Consider the following 25,131-nt stretch of genomic DNA (forward strand, 5'->3'; position numbering starts at 1 on the left):
TTTGCGTACAGTGTTGCATGACCGGGCAATTGCCAGTTAAAGTAGCGCAGTGCTAAATAGCAAAAACTGCTCTGGTCATGAAGGGGTAAAACCTTCCGGAGCTCAAGTGGTTAACATGGTAAGTGCGGATCAGATGTTTACATCAGTACATCTGCAGTAAAATGTTTGTGTTTTTGCTGAGAAAAAAATCAATACATTTGTGAAAAAACAAAAACATTGAGATCCTTTTTTTTTTTTTTTTTTTTAACATTGAGATCCTTAGTGTCGGTTCACACTAGGGCGACACGACTTCGGGCGAGTTATGCCGTCGCCTGTACACCGCGACTTTGGCGCGGCTTGCAATGGCTTCACATAATGGAAGTCAATGCAAGTCGCTCCAATGTTGCCCCAAAGTAGTGCAGGAACCTTTTTCTAAGTCGGAGCGACTTGAGTCGCTCCTATTAGAACGGTTCGTCCTTATTAATGTGGACATTTCAATAACTTTACAAGTCTGCATAAATAAATTCCTGGCACGCCACCATATACAGGGACGGTATCGTATTTGAGAAAATCTCCACCTCATTACAAAACAATCTCCAAACCATTGACTTTGCCGAGATGATGCCACCAATCTTCTTCATGCAGGAGGAAACATTTCCTCAGTTCCCTTTTTAGTTTGTACCAAGTCACAAGGTGTAATGCTGCACCGGGGCGGTTCTGTGTGAGAAATTTATGAACACATCCCAAGAACTGCACAGGTACCAGGTTTTACATGAATTTGTCAACTTGCTCAAATTCTTTTGATTCAGGGAGCAGATGCTGACGTTGGATGATGCCTAAAGAAAATAAGCTCCACCCTCCTGCAGAGAAAACAGACTAAGGGCTCTTTCACACGGGCGCTCCGTATGTCCGTATTTCATCCCATTTTTTTGCGGATGAAAAATGGACATAATGCATGTCAATGGGATTGCGGATGTCCTTTCAGGTCTGTTCCATTTTTTGGAACGGAACAGAACCCTATTTTTCTTCCGTTTAAAAAACGGAATGAATGCAAAATCGGATGTCAGCGGTGTCATCCGCTGACATCCGCAATCCCCATAGACATACATTATGTCCGTATATCATCCGCAAACGGATGGGATGATATATGTGGACATACAGAGCGGATGACAAGAGTCATCCGTGTCTGTGAAAAAAAAAATAGTTCCGCAGCGGAATAAAAAATTGGAGCAGCCGTGTCAAAGAGCCCTAATGCATTGTTGGGCAGTACTTTGAACTTTGTGAGAGGTATTACACACCTAGAAGTATTACGCTTACACAATATCTACACATGCATCCATTTAACCTAGGAAATATATACAAATCTAGGTCCATTTAAATATAACAGTAAAATGATTGTTCTATACAACCTTTTTTTATAGAGCCAAGTTATTGTGCTGATCAAAGTAAATAAAACGCTGACTATTTTATTTATTTTTCTATTTCAGTGCTCATTTGGATTTATTTATGAACGAGATCAACTAGATGTCAAATGTCCTCAGTGTAAATGTAGTTTTTGCAGGAACTGCAAGAGACTAGTAAGTGCCCTGAATGCATAGGAAGATGGGCTAAAAGGATGTTACGGTTGCAGATCCAAGCTACTTTCTCACTGGTTAACCCCTTCTCATCCAGCCCCAGCATCCCTTTAACTGGATTATAATGCCAGGGGTGGGGGAAGGGTAGGAAGCTGATTGGCTGTCACAGTGGTCACATGGTCGGAAGTCAACTTTGCCGAAAACACCCTGTAATTTTGTTTTATGCACACAGTTGCAGCATGGTAAAAACTAGGTAAATTATTGCTTCCCAACTGCCTTCTGAAATGTGACACACCCTGGATCACTTTTCAGAAGGGTGGTGGACATCACTGCAAGTGTTAATGAGCCCTTATAAAGCAGAACTCCAGCAAAAAAAAAAATGAATAGCCCATTGAAAGATAAAATAAAAAGCAGATTTTGGTGTGATATCCATCCTGAGTTCATGGCTGTTTACCACAGTAATTAATATTTGACACTAGATAATCTAAGTTTACTAGGTTAAATAATATCCAGCATTACCTAGACCCCTTCCCCTAAGCCCAGGCTGTTATTGACTTGGCCCCTGGTGGGATATCAACAAGCAGCCTGGGCTCAGATTATTACTACACTGCATGATGTTTACCCCTCATTACCTTGACATCTTGAAGTGCAGCAGTATGGGCCACCCAAGGAAAAGCGGAAGGACCTATGATGTCCTCATGCTAGCCAGAAGATACGCATTATGGGGTTAAGGAGTATCTGTAAACTAGATTTCGACTGTAAATATATTTTTCAAACTAGTAAAGGTACCAGATACTGTGATATTGGCCATCTCCTGTATATCAGCAGATTGTGTCAGAGAGAAGTCAAATACTAGGAGTCCATTACATATAATGACAAGCAAAACGCCCACAGAAGGAGAGAGGAGAATGTTGACCTCATTACTGTGCTGAAGCTTCATTGTCCATTTATATAATGGAGGCAGAGGGAGACATGAGACCTAGCTGTATTACTTAAAATGTATATCAAGTCAAAATAAAAAAATGTATTTTATTCATCTCTGCAATATATACATATTTTTCCCCGTAATCATGCTGCAGGTACTCTTCAGTCATTTTTTTTTTCCATCTATTAAATCTTCTGCCCTTGTTGTTTTAACTTTGAATAGTAAAACATTTTTTTTTCTGCCAGTAAATACCTTATACAGCCCACTTCCTCTTTCTTGTCTGGTCATTAGCCTAGGGCTAGGCTAATGACATCATGCACAGCTCTCTCTCTCTCTCTCTCTCTCTCTCTCACTCATTCTTGTGAGTTTACCAGCAAGGGAGGAGGGATTAGTCATAGGAAAGCCAATAATAGCTGCAGAGCTGGAGGGGGCTGGATTAGGGCGGAGATAAAAGACTGCAGAGGGGAGAAGTGTGTGTGTGTGTATATGTGGGTGTGTATTAGTGATCGACCGATATCGTTTTTTCGTTGCCGATACTGATACTTTGGCCATCGCATATCGGTATCGGCCGATGTTGGCCGATATTTTTGAACATTTAAAATTTTGCTAAATAAACACAAATTTCGACACAAATCTGTTACTGAACATATCAAACTTTATTTATTAACAATTTTAACTTTAAGGGCTCGTTCTTCACACCTTAACTGCATGAAAACTGATAGGAAAACTTGAATTGCAGGTACATTTAGTTTCACATCATTCTTATTGTGCATTAATGCATAATAAACTGCTGCAGTAGTGCACTCAGTCACTGCAAAAATGTTAAATCACTACTGCAGTACAGTCAATGCAAAACTGCTAGAAAAAAAGCTAGGCAACACAACAGCTACACAGAGGATTGGATTGGAGTCAGTGAACTACCATTGCAGTATGGCACTCACTGCAACTACTGCAGTCAGTGCAAAACTGCTTGAAAAAAAGCTAGGCAAAACGGCTACACAGTGGATTGGACTGGAGTCAGTGGACTACCGCTGCAGTAGGGCACTCACTGCAACTACTACAGTCAGTGCAAAACTGCTAGAAAAAAGCTAAGCAACAGCTAGACATTGGATTGGAGTCAGTGGACTACCTCTGCAGTAGAGCACTTACTGCAACTACTGCAGTCAGTGCAAAACTGCTAAAAAAAAAAAAAAAAGCTAGGCAACAGCTACACAGTGGATTGGAGTCAGTGGTTTACCTCTGCAGTATGGCACTCACTGCAACTACTGCAGTCAGTGCTAAACATGCAAGAAAAAATCTAGACAACAGCTAAACCTTGGATTGGAGTCGGTGGACTACCTCTGCAGTAGGACACTCACTGCAACTACTGCAGTCAGTGCAAAAGTGCCAGAAAAAAAGCTAGGCAACAGCTAGACAGTGGATTTGAGTGCACACTATTCTTTTCAATACTCCCAGTTAAGTAGAACAATATTATACTGCAGAAAGCAGAACATTTCAGCATGTCCATGGTCACCTGTTAAAGGGCTTCTGTTTTGTTGATATAATGCTGCCACTTCATAAACATGCTCAGGAGGAGAGAGAGAGGTATCTTCTAGCATGGGAAGCAAGTTTTTTTGTAGCTTGCCTCATTTTCTTTCCACCACTGAAGAGGATCACTTCTTCTGTCAATTTCTGGTTCCTTCACATAGAGATGAAGTTCATCATCCAGCCTCCGCATGAGACTCCAATAAAACACTGAAAATTTCCTGATCAATTCGACCATGATGAAGAAGATTCTCTTCTGTTCGTTGACATATTTTTGGACATTTTTCTGTTTTTGCAGCATGCTGCTCTTTCATATTATCAAAATAGTGATCTGGACTTGTCTTTTTGGCAGGAACCTCCTGCCCCTCCTGTTGAAAATCTTCTGTCAGCCATTGTTTTACCTTTTCCAATACATCATCAGAAAAGAAAGCATTGTTCTTGTATTAAAGATTCAAAAGACTTGCAAGCACAACATTTTTAATCTGTTCATGCACAGGTTGAACTGGATGGACTATTGTCTTTATTCAACCTCAACTACTATGTAACTAAGTAACTATGTATACTCCACTTTTCCCTGGTGTACAGGCAGAGAGCACAGGAAATTATCAGTTCACAAGATTTCTAACCAAGTCGGCTTATGGAACAGATATTACAAAAACTTTCCATGGTATAGTCAACAGACCAAATTTGGCAAAGAAGAGACGTTTATTGTTTAGGGATAACATAAACTTTAACTGCAGTTGACAAAAGTCTAGTGATCAATCTGGTTTTGCTGCTTTTGTTAGTAGAGTGAGGAAAATACTGGCAATTATGTTTTTTATTGTTCTCTGTTGTTCAAGTAACAACCACTTTCCCCATTTCTTGTTCTGGTGTTGCAGGAACAGGAATTAAGGGGTAAATCCCCCCAAGGGGATCACAGGCAGGAATAAGAACTATAGTTAGGCTTAGAGTGTGGGTATTGCAGCATCGTGGTCCCCAAAGCGCTAGTGAATCAATCTTCAAAGAGTGTATAAAGTAATTTTCATAAGGTAATTTTACACATTTAAAGTCCTTTTAGAGCGTTTTATCACCAGTATGTTTTTAAGCTCCTGTGTGTCTTTATTTAGCTGCCTTGCCCCTGTAAACGTTGTACCTTTTTTATGTCTACTGCTCTTTTTAACCTGACTTCAGTTCACTAATTTTCCTTATTTTTCATTTGTCCTTTATTACCTAACTCTTTGTAGTGGGAGGAGCAGCACCGAAATCTGAGTTGTGAAGATTTCCAGAACTGGAAGAGAGAAAATGACGCTGAATATCAGGCACAAGGCTTGGCTGTATACCTGCAGGAAAATGGAATCAGTGAGTAGATTATACAATTATTACCCCATCCTCATCGTGGCTGGTATCTTTTAGTAGCTTTAAATATTGCCTATGTTTTGTTTTTTTTTTTCCAGCATGCCCACACTGCAAATTTTCCTATGCCCTTGCACGAGGTGGTTGCATGCACTTTATTTGTTCTCAGTGTCGGCATCAGTTCTGCAGTGGATGCTACAATACATTTCACCTCAAAAATGTGAGTAATTATTTTAATGATGTAATATGTAACTTGCTGTTTTTATCAGTAAATGGTTACTTTGAAAGTAGGCCTAGACTCCATGATGTTTATTAGCATTTCTGGTACATTGCATTTTTTTATTTTTTAACAATTTTTTTATTGATGAATTTGAGAATGACAAAACAACTTGTCATCCGAGCAGGGGATCATAACGAAAGAGCATAAAGTGGAAACATAGGTAGGATCACATACAACATGGCAAATTTGAATTATAAAATATCAGCAGGTTGACCCTGCAGTGTGAGCTGTGAATGACCTAAGTTCGGGACCTAGGGGCATACCGGGGAGAGACCAAGTGAGGGCAGGCAAAAACCGATTGCCAAAAGAGAAAAGTTAAAAAAAAAAAAGCGGGGGGGGGGGTCAGGTAGGATTGCCGCAGGTTTGGGTATAGATAGTCAATTCTAGGTTGCCCAGCCTGGTTGGATGCAGGGTGGGAGAGCATACGACCACCAAGGTGCCCACACTTTAATAAATTTGGCATGGAAAACATGTAAAATACCAGTTATCCTTTTATTAACCATAAGGCTGGTCAAACTGCTGCTCACCTCAGAAAACTTGACAGAGGGTTTCTTCCAGGGCCTAGCAATGTCAGGATTGGTGGCAATAAACAGGTTGCAAGCTTTTGTTGGTACGAGAATAGGCCCTGGATTGGGCAATGTAGTAGGGCAAGCTTCACATCCTTGCAGATGGGCACATGAAATAAGGTGTAAAGGAGTCTAAATCCCCGGACCAGAACCCTGTTAAACATGGGCAGGACCACCAGATATGAACTACATCCCCATGTTGGCTGCAGCCCCTAAAGCACCTATTGCTGTTTGATGGGTTCCAATTTGCTATACGGGCCAGGACCCAATACTATCTAAAGAGGACCTTGTATGCTGCCTCTAAGGTAGCAGTGGTAAAAGAACAATTTGCAATGGAAGACCTAGCCTTACTTCGGTTCTCATTCAATAGTGGTTGTTATATTTCGTTCCCACTGGAATTTTTGAAAGGTGGAAGTGGGGGAGTCAATAGCATTTAGGGAGAAGTAAATCATTGAGATGGTGCCCAGGGAGCCAATAGAGTGCAAGCAGGTATGTTCAAAGGCAGTTTTATGAAAGGGATAATTGGAATTATGTCTGAGGGTGGACACCCAGTGGCAGAGTTGGGCATAAAGAAAAAAACACAGGCAGCGCCCTTCCTGGATTGAGGGCCAAGAAGGAAAGGGCAGACCTCCATGAAGCCATGAGATGACCACCATGAGAATGCTCCTGGTTGTTTGAGACATGGTGGAAATAAAGGGATGTTGAGAAGAGGTAAGAAAGGGGACATAAAGTTGCCTGAGTAATAGACAGCGTCCAAGAGTCGCAAGCTATGTAGAATAAAGGGACTTACGGAAGGAGGGAGGATGAGTCCTTTGGGGAGCCACAAAAGGGCAGACACTGAAATTGACATGCATTTGGGAAGCTCCAAGAGCACCCACAGCGAAGCGTACGTTGTTACATGGAGCAGAGTAATTTGGGAGATTTGCGCGACCATGTAATGTTAATACATGGGAACTCTACAACTATTGCCAGAGGCATCTGTATCTTCTCCCACATACACTCATTAGATGGGTTTGCCATGCACTGCTCAAATGTTGCCAAATTCCTGCTGAATCAGCTGACACCACTCAGTTTGAATAAAATTCAACTGAATATTCAAATGCAGTCACTGTCCAGGTATTCAGACAGCTATTACCTGCTGTCTGAATACAAAAGCTGGCAGGGGACATTCTTCATCTACGCTGTTTAATGTGGATGGAGAAATCTGTACATATATGGCTAACTTTATAGGCCTTAGTTGTCACCCAAGGGAGGTGACCACAGCCTAGCATCTGGTTCATACCAGTACCTGTGTTATAAAGCAGCTGTTGGTATGTGATGTTTCATTACTGTGCTGGGGAGCTAAAAACAGCACCTTTAATTCAGTTCTATTCAGTGGTGCAATGAGGTGTACTGCATTGCAATATTCTGTATTGACTAAAAGTACAGCATGCAGCAGTTGGTGATCTGAACTGACCTTACCCATTTGTAAACGAGACAAATTGTATCCCAACACACCTGGTGTAAACAGGCCCTGAAATCCTTGTAGACAGCATAGGCAGCAGTTTATCAGCTACTGATATGTTTGTGGGCAGGCGCATGGTACTGTGGCCTAAATTTTTTTTTCTTTACACTTAGACCCTTCCTTTTAAATGAGAGTACTAGTCAAGTAGTCTTGTCATATAATACAGTATTATAATTTTAGTCAAGAATGCGACAGCATGACCGCACAATGCATGTTTTAAAACTGAATTTCAGGCATGTAAAACACCAACTACTATAGTTATGTATGCCTTACACTGTTGTAGGTAAACTTATTTTCATTTTTTCTATATGCACTAATATTGGTGCCTCAACTTCTGTTAAAATCAGCCTCCTGTCCTGCATAGCATAACTAGTAGCCTTTTGGGTTCTGCCAAATGCACATGTAGTGAACAGTAAGATAGAGTAGAGTGATGACTTATCAATATGCTGTTTCTCCTTTTGTTATCCCATCAGCAGGCTAAGGCAGGCCATACATTATGCAATGCCCATGGTTGACGGAAAGAAAATTGCTTAATTCCAGGATCAACGCAGTTGGTGTTGATAGGGAGGGGAATCCCTCACGCAGGGCTATAGTGTTTTTGCCAGTGGGGAGAATAGAGAGCCTTCCCCACTAGCAGAAGACAATGATCACTGCTGGCGACTTTTAATACAACCAGCCTGCCCATGCGTGGATCATAATTTGGCCGGTTCCTACTGAACTAGCCAAATTTCAATCCATTTATGGCTGGTTTAAGGGTGTGTTGTATTCTTGACCAAGCTTGAATTATTTGGCGTTGTTTTACCTGTGGCTAGGAGGCATAACTGGACATAATGTATAGTGGCTGCATTATTTTATCTTTTCTCTTTCATTCATTGACAGACCCAGCTTCTGGTATTCTTAACCATTGGGTTATACTGCCTCCTACAGGAGTAGGACACTAGGCAGAAAAAAATTCTGGCTACTCCCATGGGCAGTCCCAGTGGGTATACTCTCTCTCTCTGCTATAGCCACTCAGTTTTTTTCTGCCCAGTCAGGAGTAAGGACCTAGTTCCTTGCTGGGATATTTGGTCCTGGCAAAAAAATTTTTTTTAGATGGCAATTTTTTTGCCTCCTGGATTTTTCCTGTGAGATTTACGATCAACTGCCGGACTGGGCGATGGGCTGGATAATCTAGATCCAGTGGTCACCCCAGTCTGCCCAGTGAGCGTGCGCAGGCCTCAGCTCCGCGCTAGGTTGGCCGCGACATAGCCCCACTAGACGGGGCTGGCCCTGCGAGTTTAATGTCTCGCGAGGTCGCATACGATCTGGCCTCGGCCTGAGTGACAGTGTTCCTCCTGGCTGACAGCCCCCATTTTGATGGAGAGAAGGATCTGTTTGGAGCGGTGCCCTCCTGGTTCCTGATATGGTGAGTAGCTGACCCCCCTCTTCCCCTGGAGGGTTTTGGGGTGGATGCGGGCCCCTCCAGGGGAAGGTTGGATCCCCAGGTTCTCCTCCTTCCTGGCACCCCCCCCATCCTACCCATCACCACTATTGCGAGGTCTGTATGGTTGGTCACCCCCTGGGTCGCAGACGTGGGCCCTTCTTTTCCTGATGGATCCAAGCAAAATTAGTCTGGCAAGTCGAGAGCGGGCTTCTCCAGACCCACAGACAAGGCTTCTTCAGAATGAAGATCCGCCCCCACCCGTATCTGGGGTGGGGGGAGGTCTTCGCTGGTTCCCGGACCTGTGGACTTCCATGGTACATGACATGACAAGATCGAGTTTAGTGCTCGTCCTCCAGAAAGGTTCTTTCCTTCCAACGTGCAACTGTCCCCAGTCTGCTTACAGGCCCTCTTTGGGGCAGTGCAAGATCTTTGCTTTAAGGGGTGATTGTCCCGGTTCTGATTGCGGAACCTTGTTCAGGGGTTTTTACTCAACCTGTTAACAGTTCTGAGGAAGGAAAGCAAGGTGCGTCCAATCCTGGACCTCAAGGCGCTGAACTGCTTTTTGCAGGTGCAGAAGTTCAGGATGGAGTCCATTCGCACCGTGGATTTTTTTGCCTCCATAGATCAAATATGCCTACCTTAACATTCCAATATGTGTTGGTCACCAGCGCTTCCCCAGCTTTGCAGTGGGAGAGGAACACTATCAGTTTAGGTCATTACCATTTGGTCTCGCCTCTGCTCCCCGGGTCTTCACTACGGTGTTGGCCCCGGTTCTGGCATTGTTACGCCAGCGGGGGATCGCAGTCCTGATCTATTTATATGGTCGTCTCCTGCGAGCAGAGTCTTCTGCTGCACTGGCGGAAAACCTGAAGTTCCCCATATAAACTCTGAAGGAGTTCGGCTGGATCCTGAATCTTCGGAAGTCAGCCTTGGTCCCTTCTACGAAACTAGACTATCTGGGGCTGACTCTGGAGTCGACCTTAACCAGAGTTATAACATAATTATAAGAGTTAATGCCTTGTTATAACACTAGGGGGAGTGTTATATTCCTAATACACACTATAAAGTGTATATTTCTGATGCACTGTGTATCCCAGTGATATAGAAAATGATATAACCATAAAATGCCAGATGTGCAGATATTAAAAATTCAGATGAAGTGTGTGAGTATCAATTGATACATTATTGAACCAAATAAATGCTTGAAAATTAAAACCTGTGTAATGTCATGCAGTTCCAGCTGCTAAGTGCACCAAACCTTATAAAGTGCCAGTGTATAATATATAAAGTGCCTAGTGTATTTATAACACATTCTTCCTCCGGACAAACTTCAGACACTGCAGGATGCAGTTCGTCTCCTGCTGACCAGCAGATAGTCGTCCTTGCGGACTTGTATTCGGGTACTGGGCCTGATGCTGTCAACCATCGAGGGGGTCCGGTTTGCGCAGTTCCATGCGGGGTCCCTGCAACGGGAGAATCTCATCACATGGGTCGAGAATCCGCAATCTCTGGTCAATCAAATCCAGCTGAGCCGGGATACAAGAGAGTCCCTGATTTGGTGGCTTAGCTTCCCGGCGCTCTGGCAGGGCAAAATCCTTCCTACCTTTGTATTGGCAGTGGTCACCAGAATTTGGCAGAAGTTCTGCTCAGGGGGTCTGGACCCTGGAAGAATTCAGACTACCGCTCAATGTCCTGAGTTACGCGCGATCAGGCTGTGCCGGGAACATTGAGTGGATCGTCTACAAGGCTGTCCAGATCTCATTCAATCAGACAACGCCACCGTTGTGGCTTATGTCAATCTCCTAGTGGGCACAATAAGTGTCCTGGTGGCTCTGGAGGTAGCCGGCATTCTCAGGTGGACAGAATGTTTTGTTTTAGCCCTCCCTGCGGTTCACTTTCCCAAAGTGGAACATTGGCAGGAGGATTACCTCAGAGAAATGGATTTTACGGTAAGTTAAAAGTCCCATTTTTTTTCAGGCTTTTTTTTCACCTAGTAATCCTGCTAGCAACACATTTCCTGACCCTAGGTTGTCAACGCTCACTTACTGTAATGTGTCTATGAATGAACATGCAATGTTGTCACCCTAAGACAGGACATACAGCAGCTATCTATTTAACCACTTGCCTACTTGACCTATTTTTGACATTTGGTGTTTACAAGCTAAAATCAGTTGTTTTTGCTAGAAAACTACTTAGGACCCCCAAACATTCTATATATATATTTTTTTTAGCAGAGACCCCAGAGAATAAAATGGAGATTATTGCAATATTTTTTATCACACCGTATTTGCGCAGCGGTCTTCCAAGCGCAATTTTTTGGGAAAAAATGCACTTTTTTGAATTAAAAAATAAGAAACCAGTAAAGTTAGCCCAATTTTTTTCCATAATGTGAAAGATAATGTTACGCCGAGTAAATAGATACCCAACATGTCATGCTTCAAAATTGCTCACGGAATGGCAACAAAATTTGGTACTTGAAAATCTCCATAGACGACACTTTAAAAATTTCTACAGGTTGCCATCTTAGAGTTACAGAGGAGGTCTAGGGCTCAAATTATTGCTCTATCGATCGCGGTGATACCTTACATGTGTGGTTTGAACACCGTTTACATATGTGGGCAGGGTTTCCGTATGCATTCGCTTCTGTGCGCGAGCTAACGGGGACAGGACGCTTTAATTTTTTTTTTTTTTTTTTTTTTTACTATTTATATTATTTATATTATTTTTTATTTTTACACCATTTTTTAAAAAAAAAAATATTGATAATTTTTATTTCTATTACAAGGAATGTAAACATTCTTTGTAATAGAAATAGGCAGGACAGGACCTCTTTTTTGTGAGATCTGGGGTCAAAAAGTCCTCAGATCTCACAAGTACACTTAAAGATTGAAAAAAAGAAAAGGGGGACCTTTTAAGCCGGTTGCTAGGCAACGATGATTGCCGTAGCTCCGGTCCTCCAAGGCCATAGAGTCGAGTGAGGGCAAGCTTGCCCTCACTCGACATCCTGTCTGTGAGAATCCGGGACCCGATCGTTTTCCCCACTGCCGGCGGGTCCGATAAGCGGGGAAAAGGACCGGGACGCGGCGGGAGGGGGGGGCACCTCTTCTGCCATCCCGGAAGGGTGATCCCACGGCGAATCCGCCACTGGGACCACCCTTATCAGAAAGCCGATCGCCTGCAGTTTAAAAAAAATACCAGGGTTATGGCAGCTATCTGCTGCCATAACACCGGTATATAGGTTTAAACGCAGGAGGTATATATACAGTGGCCGGTAGGGAGGTGGTTAAAATAGGGAGGTGTTCCATATTCCAGAAATGTGAACAAGGCAGGGCTGATAAATGTTTAAAGTGACATTAAACTCTGGTTTAGTAAGGGAAATTCTATCAATACCGAAGAAAAAAACTTGTTCTCAGCCTTTTTTACAAATCTCCAAATTCCTTTTTTTTTTTTTTTTGGTTGTTGTTGCTGCGCTCCAGCTTCCTATTAGAGTGACTACATTCGTTCTCCATGTCCCCACTGTTTGTAGGAATGTAGCCACCCTCTCTATCTCACTCCCGTGATAGATTAGGGACTGTGGACTATGGGATTTGTCGTGTGCATAAAGCAGTGACCACAACTAATGTTCACTGCTTATTCTAAACAAATTGAAGTGAAGGGGCAATGTAGAGGTTTTCAGAGCTCAAGGAGGACATTATAAGGTGGCAGAAAAACACAATAAGAAATGATTTATTGAAAAATAGAATACAGGACCTATGAGTAGTGTGCATGGATTAATTTTGGAAAATAAAGATTATCGCTTCGTAGTTATTGCCTCACTGAATTTCTGCCAGGATCACTTTTTTATTATTATTTTTTTTTATTACAGGTATAACCAAGAGCTTTCAATGGTATATTTAACAGACACAAGGGAGAAATAAGAGAAGTCCATTGTTAGGGTTTACATAAACGTCAACTTATTTCTTAGAAGAAAAAAACTTTGAAAGCTAGTCGGCAACTAAAATTGAGTTATTCTTGTATTTAACATTATTTGTTTCTCTGCATGTATCACTTGCACTTGATTTTTTTTTTTGTACCCTATGAGCTATAAATAGGATTTTTGGATACAGGAATTTAGGTGATGCCATTTTAACCAGTGCTTAAAAATTCATGACTTTCTTTTGTCCCACAGAAATGCACAGTCCAGTCCTGCACTGTGAGAATGTCTCTTCATGCCCATCATCCCAGAAACTGCTTATTCTATCTGCGAGACTGGGAGGTGCCTCGTCTACAGAGACTTCTTACAGTGAGTAGACCTTTCTTTTTCTGTTTTACACTTTTTGTTAAACAATTCTTAATCAAACCCCACTGCAGTGGAATGAACTGAACTCATAGGAGGCATGGCTGCAAACTGCCTTGTCTATGCACTGGGACTGTGTTGGGCAAGACTGCACAGCTGAGCCCATCACATATGGTGTGAAAAGGTCTTTAGAACCCTTTAGCCGGTTGAACACTTGCAGTAGCCAGGGAGCATCATCGTGACTGTGTTTTAAGACACAGAATTCCGTAAATATAAGTATATCGCCTCCTTTCTGCAGGTTTTGCTTTTTCCTGTTTCAACCCTGTAGTGAATGTATTGTGTAAATATGAAATATTAAGTACGTTGTATTTTCAGCACACAGATAGAGCTCTGTTTTCTCTTTTATTCATTGACAGACACCACTCCTGTCATTGGGTTATGCTGCCCCCTACAGGAGTAGGACACTAGGCAGAAATAAACTTCTGGCTACACCCATGGGCAGTCCCAGGGGTTATACTCCCTCTCCCTACTATAGTCACTCAGCTTTTTTTCTGCCTGTCAGGAGTAATGACCTAGTTCCTTGCTGGGATCTTTGTTCCTGGCAAAAATTTTTAAAAAGAAAATTGTTTTCCTCCCTGGATTTTACCTGTGAGATCTACTATCACCTGGCGGATTGGGCGACGGGCTGGATAATCTAGATCCAGTGGTCACCCCAGTCTGGCCAGCGAGCGCACGCAGGCCTCAGCTCTGCGTTAGGTCAGCCATGACATAGCCCCACTGGACGGGGCTGGCCCTGTGAGTTAAACGCCTCGCAATGTCGCATATGACCTGGCCTTGGCCTGAGTCGCAGCATTCCTCCTGGCCGACAGCCCCCCCATTTCGATGGAGGAGGATCTGTCTGTAGCGGTGCCCACCTGGTTCCTGGTATGGTGAGTAGCTGTCTCCCCCCCGTAGGGTTTTGGGGTGGACACGGGCCCCTCCTTGGGACAGTCGGACCCCCAGATTCTCCTCCTTCCTGCAAGCACCCCCCCCCCCCCCTGCCAAGTTCCTCATCCTGCCCTCCCCTCATACACTGGGGATGTATTTTTTTGGTGTGGTCTGGCCACTTTCCTGGGATTGGGGCAGGGCTTTAATGGCATTGGGGGTGTGTGCTGCCGGCGACTGGACGATTGAATGGCGGGAGGGAGGGGAGATTGTACCTGGTGGGGGCTCCTGCCAGGACCCCCTGTCCTGCCTGGGCCTGTCCTGAGGCTTTGTCTCCCGATAGCTGGACCCCTGTAGGCCTTGTGGCGCCGCCATTTTGTTGTAGCCTTGTGTATTCCTATACACGACAGCCATGTTTGTGTAGTCTGCTGGCTATTTTCTTGTGGTTTGCATAGCAAATAGCGGTGGCCACGACAGTGGAGCCCCGTGGGCGGCGATTTCGGTGGTGGGAGCCCCTCCTTATCCCCTGGTGCGGACTTCTGGATCGTTTAGCTTCCAGATCGCCGCACGTGTAGTGCAGATTCTCCCGTTGATTGCAGGTGCCTGTGTCGGCGGGTGGTGAGTCTGGTGGGGTCCTCTCCCTCTCTGCTAAGGAGCACTCTGTGCCTTGTGCTTGGCGACCAGGTGGTGCTGCCAACGCGGTGTGGGGTTTGTCCCTTAGCAGTGTGTTCCACATTTTGTGGGGTCTCCCTGGTGATTCATTGAGTCTTTGGAGCATGTTTCCCCACCTGATCCCCTCTCTGAGGCTGCGGGGCCCTCCGGGTCCCAACCATCCATCCATGCACTGAAGGCGGTCCTGGAGTCCTTTGTGTCCTGGGTGGAGGTGACTTGTGGGCTTCAGGCTAGCAGAAAGCGCCCCCTGCCTTATCAGTCTCTTTATTTCCTGAATCTGATTCGGCTACCGCGGACGTGGGTCACCCTGCTGGGTCTACGACCACGTGCCTGGAATCCTCTGAGAGTGAGAATGATTCCTCCACGTCTGCGACAATGCTGGTAGAGCTGGAAGATGCACTGATTGTATTTGTGCGTGAGACCTTGAAGATGTAGGACGCAGCTGAAGCTGAAACAGAGGAGCAGGAACCTTTTGCACTCACAAGCCATCTAGAGCGGCAAAGGTGTTTCCTTTCCCTGCCTATTTTTACAGAATTGTTATTAAAGAGTGGGGGCGACCAAAGCGTCCCCGTGGGGTTCCTAAGCACTTTACTAGGTGTTACCCTTATGAGGAATCCCTTCTTAAGAAGTGGACTGTGCCACTGGTGGTGGACCCTCCGGTTTCCAGATTAACCAAGGCAACCATGATTCCAGTGGAAGCGTCTCCGGCCTTTAAGGATCCGGCTGACCAGAAGGCGGAGGCCGTGGCCCACGTTTATGTATACCTTAGCTGGTTCGGCAATGAGGCCGGTGTTTACCATTGCCCTAGAGTCGCAAAGTCTGACTGAGTGGGCTAAGCTCCTATGCTGTGGCCTGGAGAGTGAATAACTCCCTCCTGCCTCCAGCTGGTCCAGGGGCTGCAGTTTATCTGTGATGCCTCTTTGGATGCGTCTCCCCTGATGGCTTGCTCTCTGTTTTGGCGGTGGTCCTTCGGCGTGTCTTTTGGCTCAAATGCTGGTCTGCGAACCAGACTTCTAAAAAGGCCTTGACTGATCTTTCTTTTCAAGGCCATCGCCTGTTTGGAGCTACCCTGGATGACATCATTAAAGGTCTCACAGGGGGGAAAGAGTACCTTTCTTCCGCAGGCTACTAAGAGCAAGGAACCTTGTTGTAGACATGGACCTTCCTTCTGGGTTCATAGGAAGTTTTTTCGTCCTTCATGGTCGACTAACAAGGGCTCAAAGCTTTTTCAGGGCCTCCTCTGAAGGATCCACCGCGAGAGCGGATTTCTAAAAGCCCTCAGACAAGGCTCCTTCTGCATGAAGGTACGTCCTTGCCTGTATCGAGGGTGGGGGGCATCTTCGCCGGTTTCCGGTTCCAAGTGGGTCCACAAAGTCATTCAGTCCGGTTACAAGATCGAGTTACGCTCTTGTCCCCCGGCAAGATTTTTTCCTTCCAACCTGCGCCTGTCCGCAGACCGGTTTCAGTGTCGATTTGGGGAGGTACAAGACCTTTTCCTTCAAGGGGTGATCGTCTTGGTTCTGACTTCGGAAAACATTTTCCGGGTTTTTACCCAAACCTGTTCACAGTCCCCAGGAAGGAAGGCAGAGTCTGTCCAATCCTGGACCTCAAGGCGCTGAACTGCTTTGTGCGGGTACAGAAATTCAGAATGGAGTCTATTCGAACGGTGGTGGCATCCCTGCATCAGGGGGATTTCCTCACCTCCTATAGATCTCAAGGATGCATATCTTCACATTAAAATATGTGCCAGTTGCCAGCATTTTCTCCGCTTTGCTGTGGGAGAGGAGCATTATGAGTTTGTGGCGTTACCCTTTTGTCTCGCCTCCACTCCTCTTGTCTTCACAAAAGTGTTGGCTCTGGTGCTAGCCTTGCTACACCAATAGGGGATCGTGGTACTGGGCTACTTGGACGATCTTCTGACTAAGTCTCCGGTAGATTACGGTACGAACTCTGTGAGAGTTTCAGCTGGATTCTGAATCTTCAGAAGTCTGTCCTGGTTCCGTCCACGAAGCTGGACTCGGCCGTAGCCAGAGTGCTCCTTCCTCTGGACAAACTCCAGAATTTGCACACTGCAATTTGCCTCCTGCTGTCTAACAAATAATAATCCCTCCGGACTTGCATGCGGGTGCTGGGCCTGAGGGTATCTACCTTCAAGGCTGTTCCATTTGCACATAAAGGGAGATTCTGACCAAATGGGACAAGACTCCGCAGTCTCTGGACAATCAGATCCGGCTTAGTTGGCGAACAAAGAAATCCCTGATATGGTGGCTTCGCTCTCCAGTGCTTCAGCTGGGAAAATTCTTCCTCCCCTTGTATTGGACAGTGGTCACCACAGATGCCAGCCTTTACGGCTGGGGAGGCGTCCTCGGAAAGCATTCTGCTCAGGGTATCTGGACGCTGGACTGCCGATCAATGCCCTGGAACTCCAAGCAATCAGACTGTGTCTGGATTATTGGACAAATCGTCTTTAGGGATGCCCAGTGCACAGTCAATCGGACAATGCCATGGCTGTGGCTTATGTCAATCACAAAGAGGGCACAAGAGGTGCCCTGGCAGCTCTGGAGGTAACTGCCATTCTAAGTTGGTCAGAACGGTTCGTTCTAACCCTCTCTGCTGCGCACATTCCCAGGGTGGAAAATTGGCAGGCGGATTACCTCAGTCGGCAGGTGTTGGCCCAAGAGGAGTGGTCCCTTCATCCGGAGGTGTTTTATCAACTGTGTCTCCAGTGGGGCACCCCCAAGTAAATCTGTTGGCATCTCTGCTCATTAGAAAGGTGCAGAGATATGTGGCTTGGTCAAGGGATTCTCTGCGCGCTTGTGGCCCCGTGCGGTCAGTATCGTCAGATCTATGCCTTCCCTCCTCTCAAGCATCTGCCCAGATTCTTACGCAGGTTCGAGGCAGAAGGGATTCCAGTCATCTTAGTGGCTCCGGACTGGCCTTGCCGGTCCAGGTACGCCAACGTTACTTGGAAGCTTCCTCTCAGGGAGGATCTGCTGTCCCAAGGACTGATCTTCTATCCTGCTTTAGTCGCTGGCTTTGATGGCTTGGCTGTTGAACACCAGGTGCTAAAGGATAGAGGTTTGGCTGAGTCAGCGATTCCTACGTTTTTAAAAGCTAGGGAATCTACTTCTAGGAGGATCTACCATCATACGAGGAAGACGTACATTGCGTGGTGTGAGTGTCTTGGGGTTCATCCTCGCACCTCCTCAGTGGCTCGGATCTTAACCTTCCTTCAATGGCGGGTTGAACAGAAATTGGCCTTGAGTACCATCAAAGGCCAGGTATCGGCCTTGGCTGTTTTTTCTCTTTCGTTCATTGATGGACACAGCTCCTGTATCTTCCTAATCATTGGGTTATACTGCCCCCTACAAGAGTAGGACATTAGGCAGGGAAAAGATTGACTAGGCCTATGGGCAATCCCAGGGGGTATACACCCACATTCAGCTATAGGCGCTCAGTTTTTTTTCTGCCCTTTCAGGAGTTAGGATCCAGTAATTGTTCCCCTCTCTACCCCTGGAGGGTTTTGCGGTGGACATGGGCCCCTCCCTGGGTCAGTGGGACCCCCGAGTTCTCCCCCTCCCCCTTAATCACCGACTGCTGCCCCTTTAAATGTGAATCACACATGCAAAAAAATAAAGTAAGGCGTTGTGGGTATACTAAACAGTTACATACAAATCAATAGTGATATTCAAACCAATGAATACATAAAATATATAATAATTCAGTCCAAGTTGTGAGAAAATACTCCAAAATATGCAGAAACTTGTGGTAAATTACGAAACGTAGTCCGCATTTAATGAGTAGTACTTTCCACTCAGTGATCCCAACCACCTTCACACATGCATGTTGAAAAACATCTGTGTGCTCCACCATGTGAAGTGTCAAGTAAATATGCTCACCAAACTTCCCAGGTCCAAAAAGACCATGAGCCCTTATTCAATATGGGGTCACCCCAGCTGTCAGAACGCTTACCATTCACTCAACTCCCCACTTTCCTCTCCAGTGGCAAGTGACATATGCACAAAAAGGCAAAAAAAATGAATAATAGTGCAACCCTGTTAATTATGTCAATCCTAACACAAGGACATATGGTTGGCAGCTTACATTAGAAGTGCCTCGACCTGCACAGGCTCGAGTAGCATTTTGTTATATCCCACATAGAATCAGATTCTAGATCCGTTGGCTCCTGCCGTTCGCTTGGTCAGTCAGCCGGCTTGCATTCCACTAGCAGATCGGACGTGACATCAATGGTTGCCAGACCTCAATGCATTTCGCCGATCAGTTAGCATCATTAGGAAATCCGAGAGCAGCGTCAGCAGGAGTTGAACCTGCGTGGGGAGACCCCAATGGATTTCAAGTCCATCGCCTTAACCTCTTGGCCACAACTACCCAACAGTTTGCCTGATGATGCCTACTGATCAGCGAAATACATAATAATAAGGTCTGGCAACCAGTGAAGTCAGGTCCGGGGAGTGGAGTGAATGGTAACATTAGGAGAAGATACGTTCTGACAGCTGGGGTGACCCCATATTGAATAAGGCCTTAAAGTCCTTTTGGACCTGGGAAGTTTGGTGAGCATATTTACCTGATACTTCACGTGGTGGAGCCCACAGATGTTTTTCACCACGCTTGTGCGAAGGTGGTTGGGATCACTGAGTGGAAAGTACTACTACTAGTATTTTCTCACAACTTGGACTGAATTAATATATATTTGATGTATTCACGGATTTGAATATCACTATTGATTTGTATGCAACTGTTTAGTATACCTACAGTGCTTTATTTTTATTTTTTTGTACATATGTTTCACTATGGCTGGTTCGGCACTTAACTATTGCCCTGGTGTCGGAAACTCTGAAGAGTGGGCTAAACTTTTACACCGGGACCTGGCGGGGAAACGGCTTCCTCCGGCTTTTGCGGAACTACCGAATCAGTTGATCCAGGGGCTCCAGTTTATCTGTGATGCCTCTTTGGATGCGGCTCCTTTTCTGTATCAGCAGTGGTCCTTCGGCATCTTATCTGGCTGAAATGCTGGTCTGCAGGTCAGACTTCTAAGAAGGCCTTATCTGATCTCCCCTTTGCGGGGGATCGCCTGTTTGGAGCTTCTTTGGATAACATCATTAGGGTCTCACAGGGGGGAAGAGTACTCTTCTTCCGCAGGCTACCGAGGGCAAAGAGCCCCTTCGTAGACATGGGCCATTCTTTTCAGCTAATAAGAGGCTTTTTTTCGTCCTTCAAGGTATAAAAGTCCTTCAGGGCTTCCCCCCCGAAGGTTCCAAGAGGACCTGGTCTGGCAAGCCACGAGCAGGCTCTTCCAGACCTGCAGACAAGCATGAAGGGGCGCCCTCACCCGTATCTGGGGTCAGGGGACGTCTTCGCTGATTCCGGATCCGTGGACCTCTCTGGTACAGGTCAAGTGGGTCCACAAAGTCATTCAATCCAGCCACAAGATCGAGTTTTGGGCTTTTCCTCTTGGGAGGTTCTTCCCTTCCAACCTTCACTTGTCCCCAGATCGCTTACGGGGTCACTTTGGGACAGTGCAAGACTTGTTATTTCATGGGGTGATTGTTCCGGCTCTGAATGTTTTTAGGAGTTTTACTCAAACCTGTTTACAGTTCCCTGGAAGGAAGGCAGGGTACGTCCAATTCTGGACCTCAAGGCGCTAAAGTGCTTTGTGTGGGTACAGAAGTTCCGAGTCCATTCGCATGGTAGTGACGTCCCTACATCTGGGGAATTTTCTTGCTTTTATCAACATCAAGGATGCCTACCTTAACATCCCAATATGTGCCGATCACCAGCGCTTCCTCTTCTTTGCGAGGAGCATTATCCATTTGTGGCGTTTACCTTTGGTCTTGCCTCCGCTCCTCAGGTCTTCACAATGTGTTGGCCCCCGGTGCTAGCATGGTTGCGTCAGCGGGGGATCGCGGTACTGGGGTACCTGGACAATCTTCTTCTGTGAACAGAGTCTCCGACTGCTCTGATGGACATCTTGGAGATTACTCTGTGATCTCTTAGGGAGTTCAGTTGAATTCTGCACCTTCAGAAGTCTGCTCTGGTTCCGTCCACAAAACTGGACTATCTGGGTGGATTTGGCCTCAGCCAGAGTGTTGCTTCCTCTGAAAAAATTCCAGAAATTGCAGGAGTCAATTCAGCTTATGTTGTCCAGCAGACTGTCATCCCTCCGGGCTTGCATGCGGGTGCTGGACCTGATGGTGTCTAACTTCAAGATGGTTCTGTTTGCACAGTTCCACATGAGATCTCTGCAAAAAAAAACAGATTCTGGTGAAATTGGACAAGAATCCACAGTCTCTAGAGGTTGCTTCGTTCTCCGGTACTTCAACAGGGAAATCCTTTCTCCCCCTGTACTGGGCAGTTGTCACCATGGATGCCAGCCTGTCTGGGGGGTAGGCATCCTCGGCACGACTTGTGCTCAAGGGGTCTGGACTCGGGAAGAGTCCAGACTGCCTATCAATATACTGGAACTCCGAACGATCAGACTTTGTCTGTCTGGATCATTGGACAATTTGTCTTCAGGGGTGTCCGGTATGAATTCAATCAGGCAATGCCATGGGCATGGCCTATGTCAATCACTATGGGGGCACAAGAAGTGTCCTGGCAGATTGGGACGTAGCAAACATTCTAAGGTGGGCATAACAATCGTTCCAGCCCTCTCTGCTGTACACATTCCATTGAAGGTACAGAGGTTTTTGGCATGGTCTTGAGATCCTCTGGCCGATGCTGCAGACGCATTAGTGGCTCCTTGGCATCAGTATTGTTTGATATATGCCTTTCCCCCTCTCAAACTTCTGCCAAGACTCCTGTGCAGGATCAAGGCAGCAAGGGAATTCCAGTCTTTCTAGTGGCTCCAGACTGGCCTCGCCATTCTTAGTATGCCAATCTGGTACAGCTGGTCGCTGATGCTCCTTGGAGACTTCCTCTCAGGGAAGTTCTGCTGTCCCAAGGGCCAATCTTCCATCCTGCTTTACAGTCCCTGGTTTTAACTGCTTGGCTGTTGAAGCCAGGTGCTAAAGGATAGAGGTTTGTCTGAATCGTAAATTCCTACGCTGTTCAAGGCTAGAAAATCAACCTCTAGGAAGATCTACCATTTTACTTGAAAGACCTACTTTGCGCAGTGAGTTTTTTGGGGTTCTTCCTCATTTCTTTTCGGTGGCTCGGATCTTGGCTTTCCTCCAACGGGGGGTTTAGCAGCACCTGGCCTTGAGTACCATCAAGGGCCAAGTTTCAACCTTTGCTGTTTTTTTTTCAACGTCCATTGGCCACACATTCCTTGGTTGCGTACCTTTATCCAGGGAGCTTGACACTTGTTTCCCTCAGTGCGGTCTCCATTACTATCGTGGGTCTTTAAATTGGTGTTGTCAGTTATGCAGGAATCTCCCTTCGAAAATATTGGGTGGTTCCCCTGCTTACGTTGTCACAGAAGGTGGCCTTTTTAGTGGCTATTACTTCTGCATGCAGGGTGTCGGAGCTGGCTTGTCGTTAACTTTGCCTGTTGGTTTACAGAACAAAGGTGGTTCTTCGTCCCTGCCATTGTTCTTTCCAAAGGCAGTCACTGATTTCCATTTGGATTAAGACATTGTGTTGCCTTCCCTATGTCCCAGGCCTAAACATCCTAAGGAAATTGCTCTGCATTCCCTGGATGTGGTTTGGGCAATCAGGGTGTACCTGGCAGCTACAGAGTTTTTTTGGGAAGACTCACTATTTGTACTCACGGTTGGACCTCAAAGGGTTGGCCGCTTCTGCCGTGACTATTTCCAGATGGATCAGACAGACAGTGATTCAGGCTTATTCAATTAGGGGTCAGGTTCCTCCTTTCCCTCTTAAGACACACCCTTCTCAGGTGCTTAGTGACTCCTGGGCCTTCCGTCATCAGGCAATAGTAATGCAGGTTTGCAAGGCGGCCACCAAAGTTTTATAAAGCGGATATGTTGGCATCTGTGGATGCTTCCTTTGGCCGTAAGGTTTTGCAGGCTGCTGTTTAGAGGACCTGGTCCTCTTTGAGGGTGTATTGGTTTTTTCAGGTGAGCTCCAGTTGTTATGGTTGAGCTCCATGTTACCTGGTTGGCTATGGTTAGCCTTGGGGATTTTTTTCTGATGTTTTCCCTCCCCTCATGTTTAACACTGCTTTGGGACATTCCAATGGTTAAGATGAATCAGGAGCTGTGTCCGTCAATGAATGAAAGAGAAAATAGGATTTTTGACTTACTGTAAAATCTATTTCTCTGATGTTCATTGATGGACACAGCACCCACCCCTCTTTGGAGTTGGCTTTCTTCCGACACTGCTTGTAACAAAACTGTGTGCCTATAGCTGAGTGTGGGTGCATACCCCCTGGGACTGCCCATAGGCATAGTCAAGCTTTTTCCTGCCTAGTGTCCTACTCCTGTAGGGGGCAGTATAACCCAATGGTTAAGAAGAATCAGGAGCTGTGTCCGTCAGTGAATATCAGAGAAATATATATTTTGGTAAATATAGAGTAGCAAAGGAAATGTACAGGATTTTAAAGGTGCAAACACAATCAATTCAATGATGAAGAAAAAAACATTTCTTAAAAAATTATTTTACATTTTATTTAATCAAAATAACAAATATTGTTTTAAAAGCATATAAAAGAATAGAAAAAACTTGATGGTGTCTGCTCAACATGTTTCGCCATCTAGCAATGGCTTCTTCAGGAGACTAACGGACATCTCTTACAAGTAATTTTCTGTATATAATGAAAAAGTACATATGAGAATATTTGCATATATATATTATTAAACAGCAACTATAATCGGTTACATCGATAAGAAGATACATCAATATAGCAATTCTTCATAATAATAGGTACAAAAAACGAGGCATACCTCAAAAGACTGAATTGTGCCCTCTCTGGAAAAAAGTTGTAGATGATAAATGCTTCAGGACGAGGCAATCAAAGAGGAGACCCCCCCACCTTGCATACGGTAAATCATAGAGGCGGAAAAGCCAAGCCAGGGTACAAAATCTAATATTGATAAAATAGGGTATGAATGGCTTAACCTAACTGTATTTCAGATGATACTAAAATATATATAGGTATATATATTAATATATTATATTTACCCTTAAACCAAATGTTATAAAATAGGGCAGCATATAATGCTGTCCAAGGGAATTTAAAGGAGTTCAATCCTAGTTCCTTTTATATCACAGAGATTTCGTGAAAGAAAAAAGGAGGTTTTCAAATATCTCGTTCCAAAGCTAAAAGCAGAAAAACAAAAATAAATAAATATATACGGTACTTGAAGTTATTATGACCTAAGGTAAACCAGGGATAAACAAGTCCCTAAATACCTTTGGATTAATTGACTTCACATACAGATGGAAGTCATCATCTCAGGAATGGTTATTGTGCAGGAACTCTCCCTGAGCAATCAGGCTGAAAAATAATATAATAAAATACCTTTCATTAATTCATTAGTGAAAAAATCCTTAATTTAAAAGATAATTCATCAAAGACCATCCCATAGAATAATAATTCCCTGAGAATGATACTCTGTGTTAAAAAAGTCAAAAATGATATATGATTAGAAATGTCAATAGTACCTGTGAGGGCTCTTTCCTATCACCGCACAGTCAGACTGACTGCCGGTGCTATTGCTGGCGTTTTTATATTGCCTCCTCCACTCCGGTGGCGTCTGTCGTCACCTCCGGAGTGAGAGCCAAGGGTTCCACCACCTAAATCTTCCCTTCCAAAATTAAAGCCTCGCCATTGGGCGATGGCGTCATGTGATTAGCGAAACCCGGAAGTGCCTCGCGCGCATGCGCAGAACATCTTCCGAGGCCGCGGCCTTCATTTGAAATGAGGGAAACCTCCGCCTCTAATATAAAAGAGGAAGAATCCATTTAGTTCTACAATATCAAAGAAGGAAAAAAGGGGGAAAGCGGAAGGAGTCCCTGTTTATACTTATTCTTAACATAATATATTCTTGTTATTTGCTTTGTTTATGTCTGAAAAGACATTTTATTACAAATGTAAATTTTTAAATATCTACCTCAAGGGCAATGAAATTCCTCAAAATTAATTAAAAATGATAATGAAAAAAATCAATTTACCAAAAAATATATATGATTGTAGTTGGTACAATGTCTAGGTGGGGAAATAAAGCGGTT

At 44.9% G+C, this 25,131-nt stretch overlaps 1 protein-coding gene across 3 annotated transcripts in view; it reads left to right on the forward strand.

Moving 5' to 3' along the window:
- Window positions 1–25,131, forward strand: part of RNF31 (ring finger protein 31) — a 129,373-nt gene that overhangs the window by 96,675 nt on the left and 7,567 nt on the right. For all 3 annotated transcript variants that reach the window (XM_082269225.1, XM_082269223.1, XM_082269224.1), the window contains exons 15-18: window positions 1,467–1,556; window positions 5,226–5,340; window positions 5,436–5,554; window positions 13,276–13,389. In XM_082269225.1, the coding sequence (XP_082125351.1) occupies window positions 1,467–1,556; window positions 5,226–5,340; window positions 5,436–5,554; window positions 13,276–13,389 (438 nt within the window). The remainder of the gene's footprint in view (window positions 1–1,466; window positions 1,557–5,225; window positions 5,341–5,435; window positions 5,555–13,275; window positions 13,390–25,131) is intronic.

The sequence above is a fragment of the Pelophylax lessonae genome, assembly GCF_965119305.1.
Source record: "Pelophylax lessonae genome assembly, chromosome: 1".
Classification (NCBI taxonomy): domain Eukaryota; kingdom Metazoa; phylum Chordata; class Amphibia; order Anura; family Ranidae; genus Pelophylax; species Pelophylax lessonae.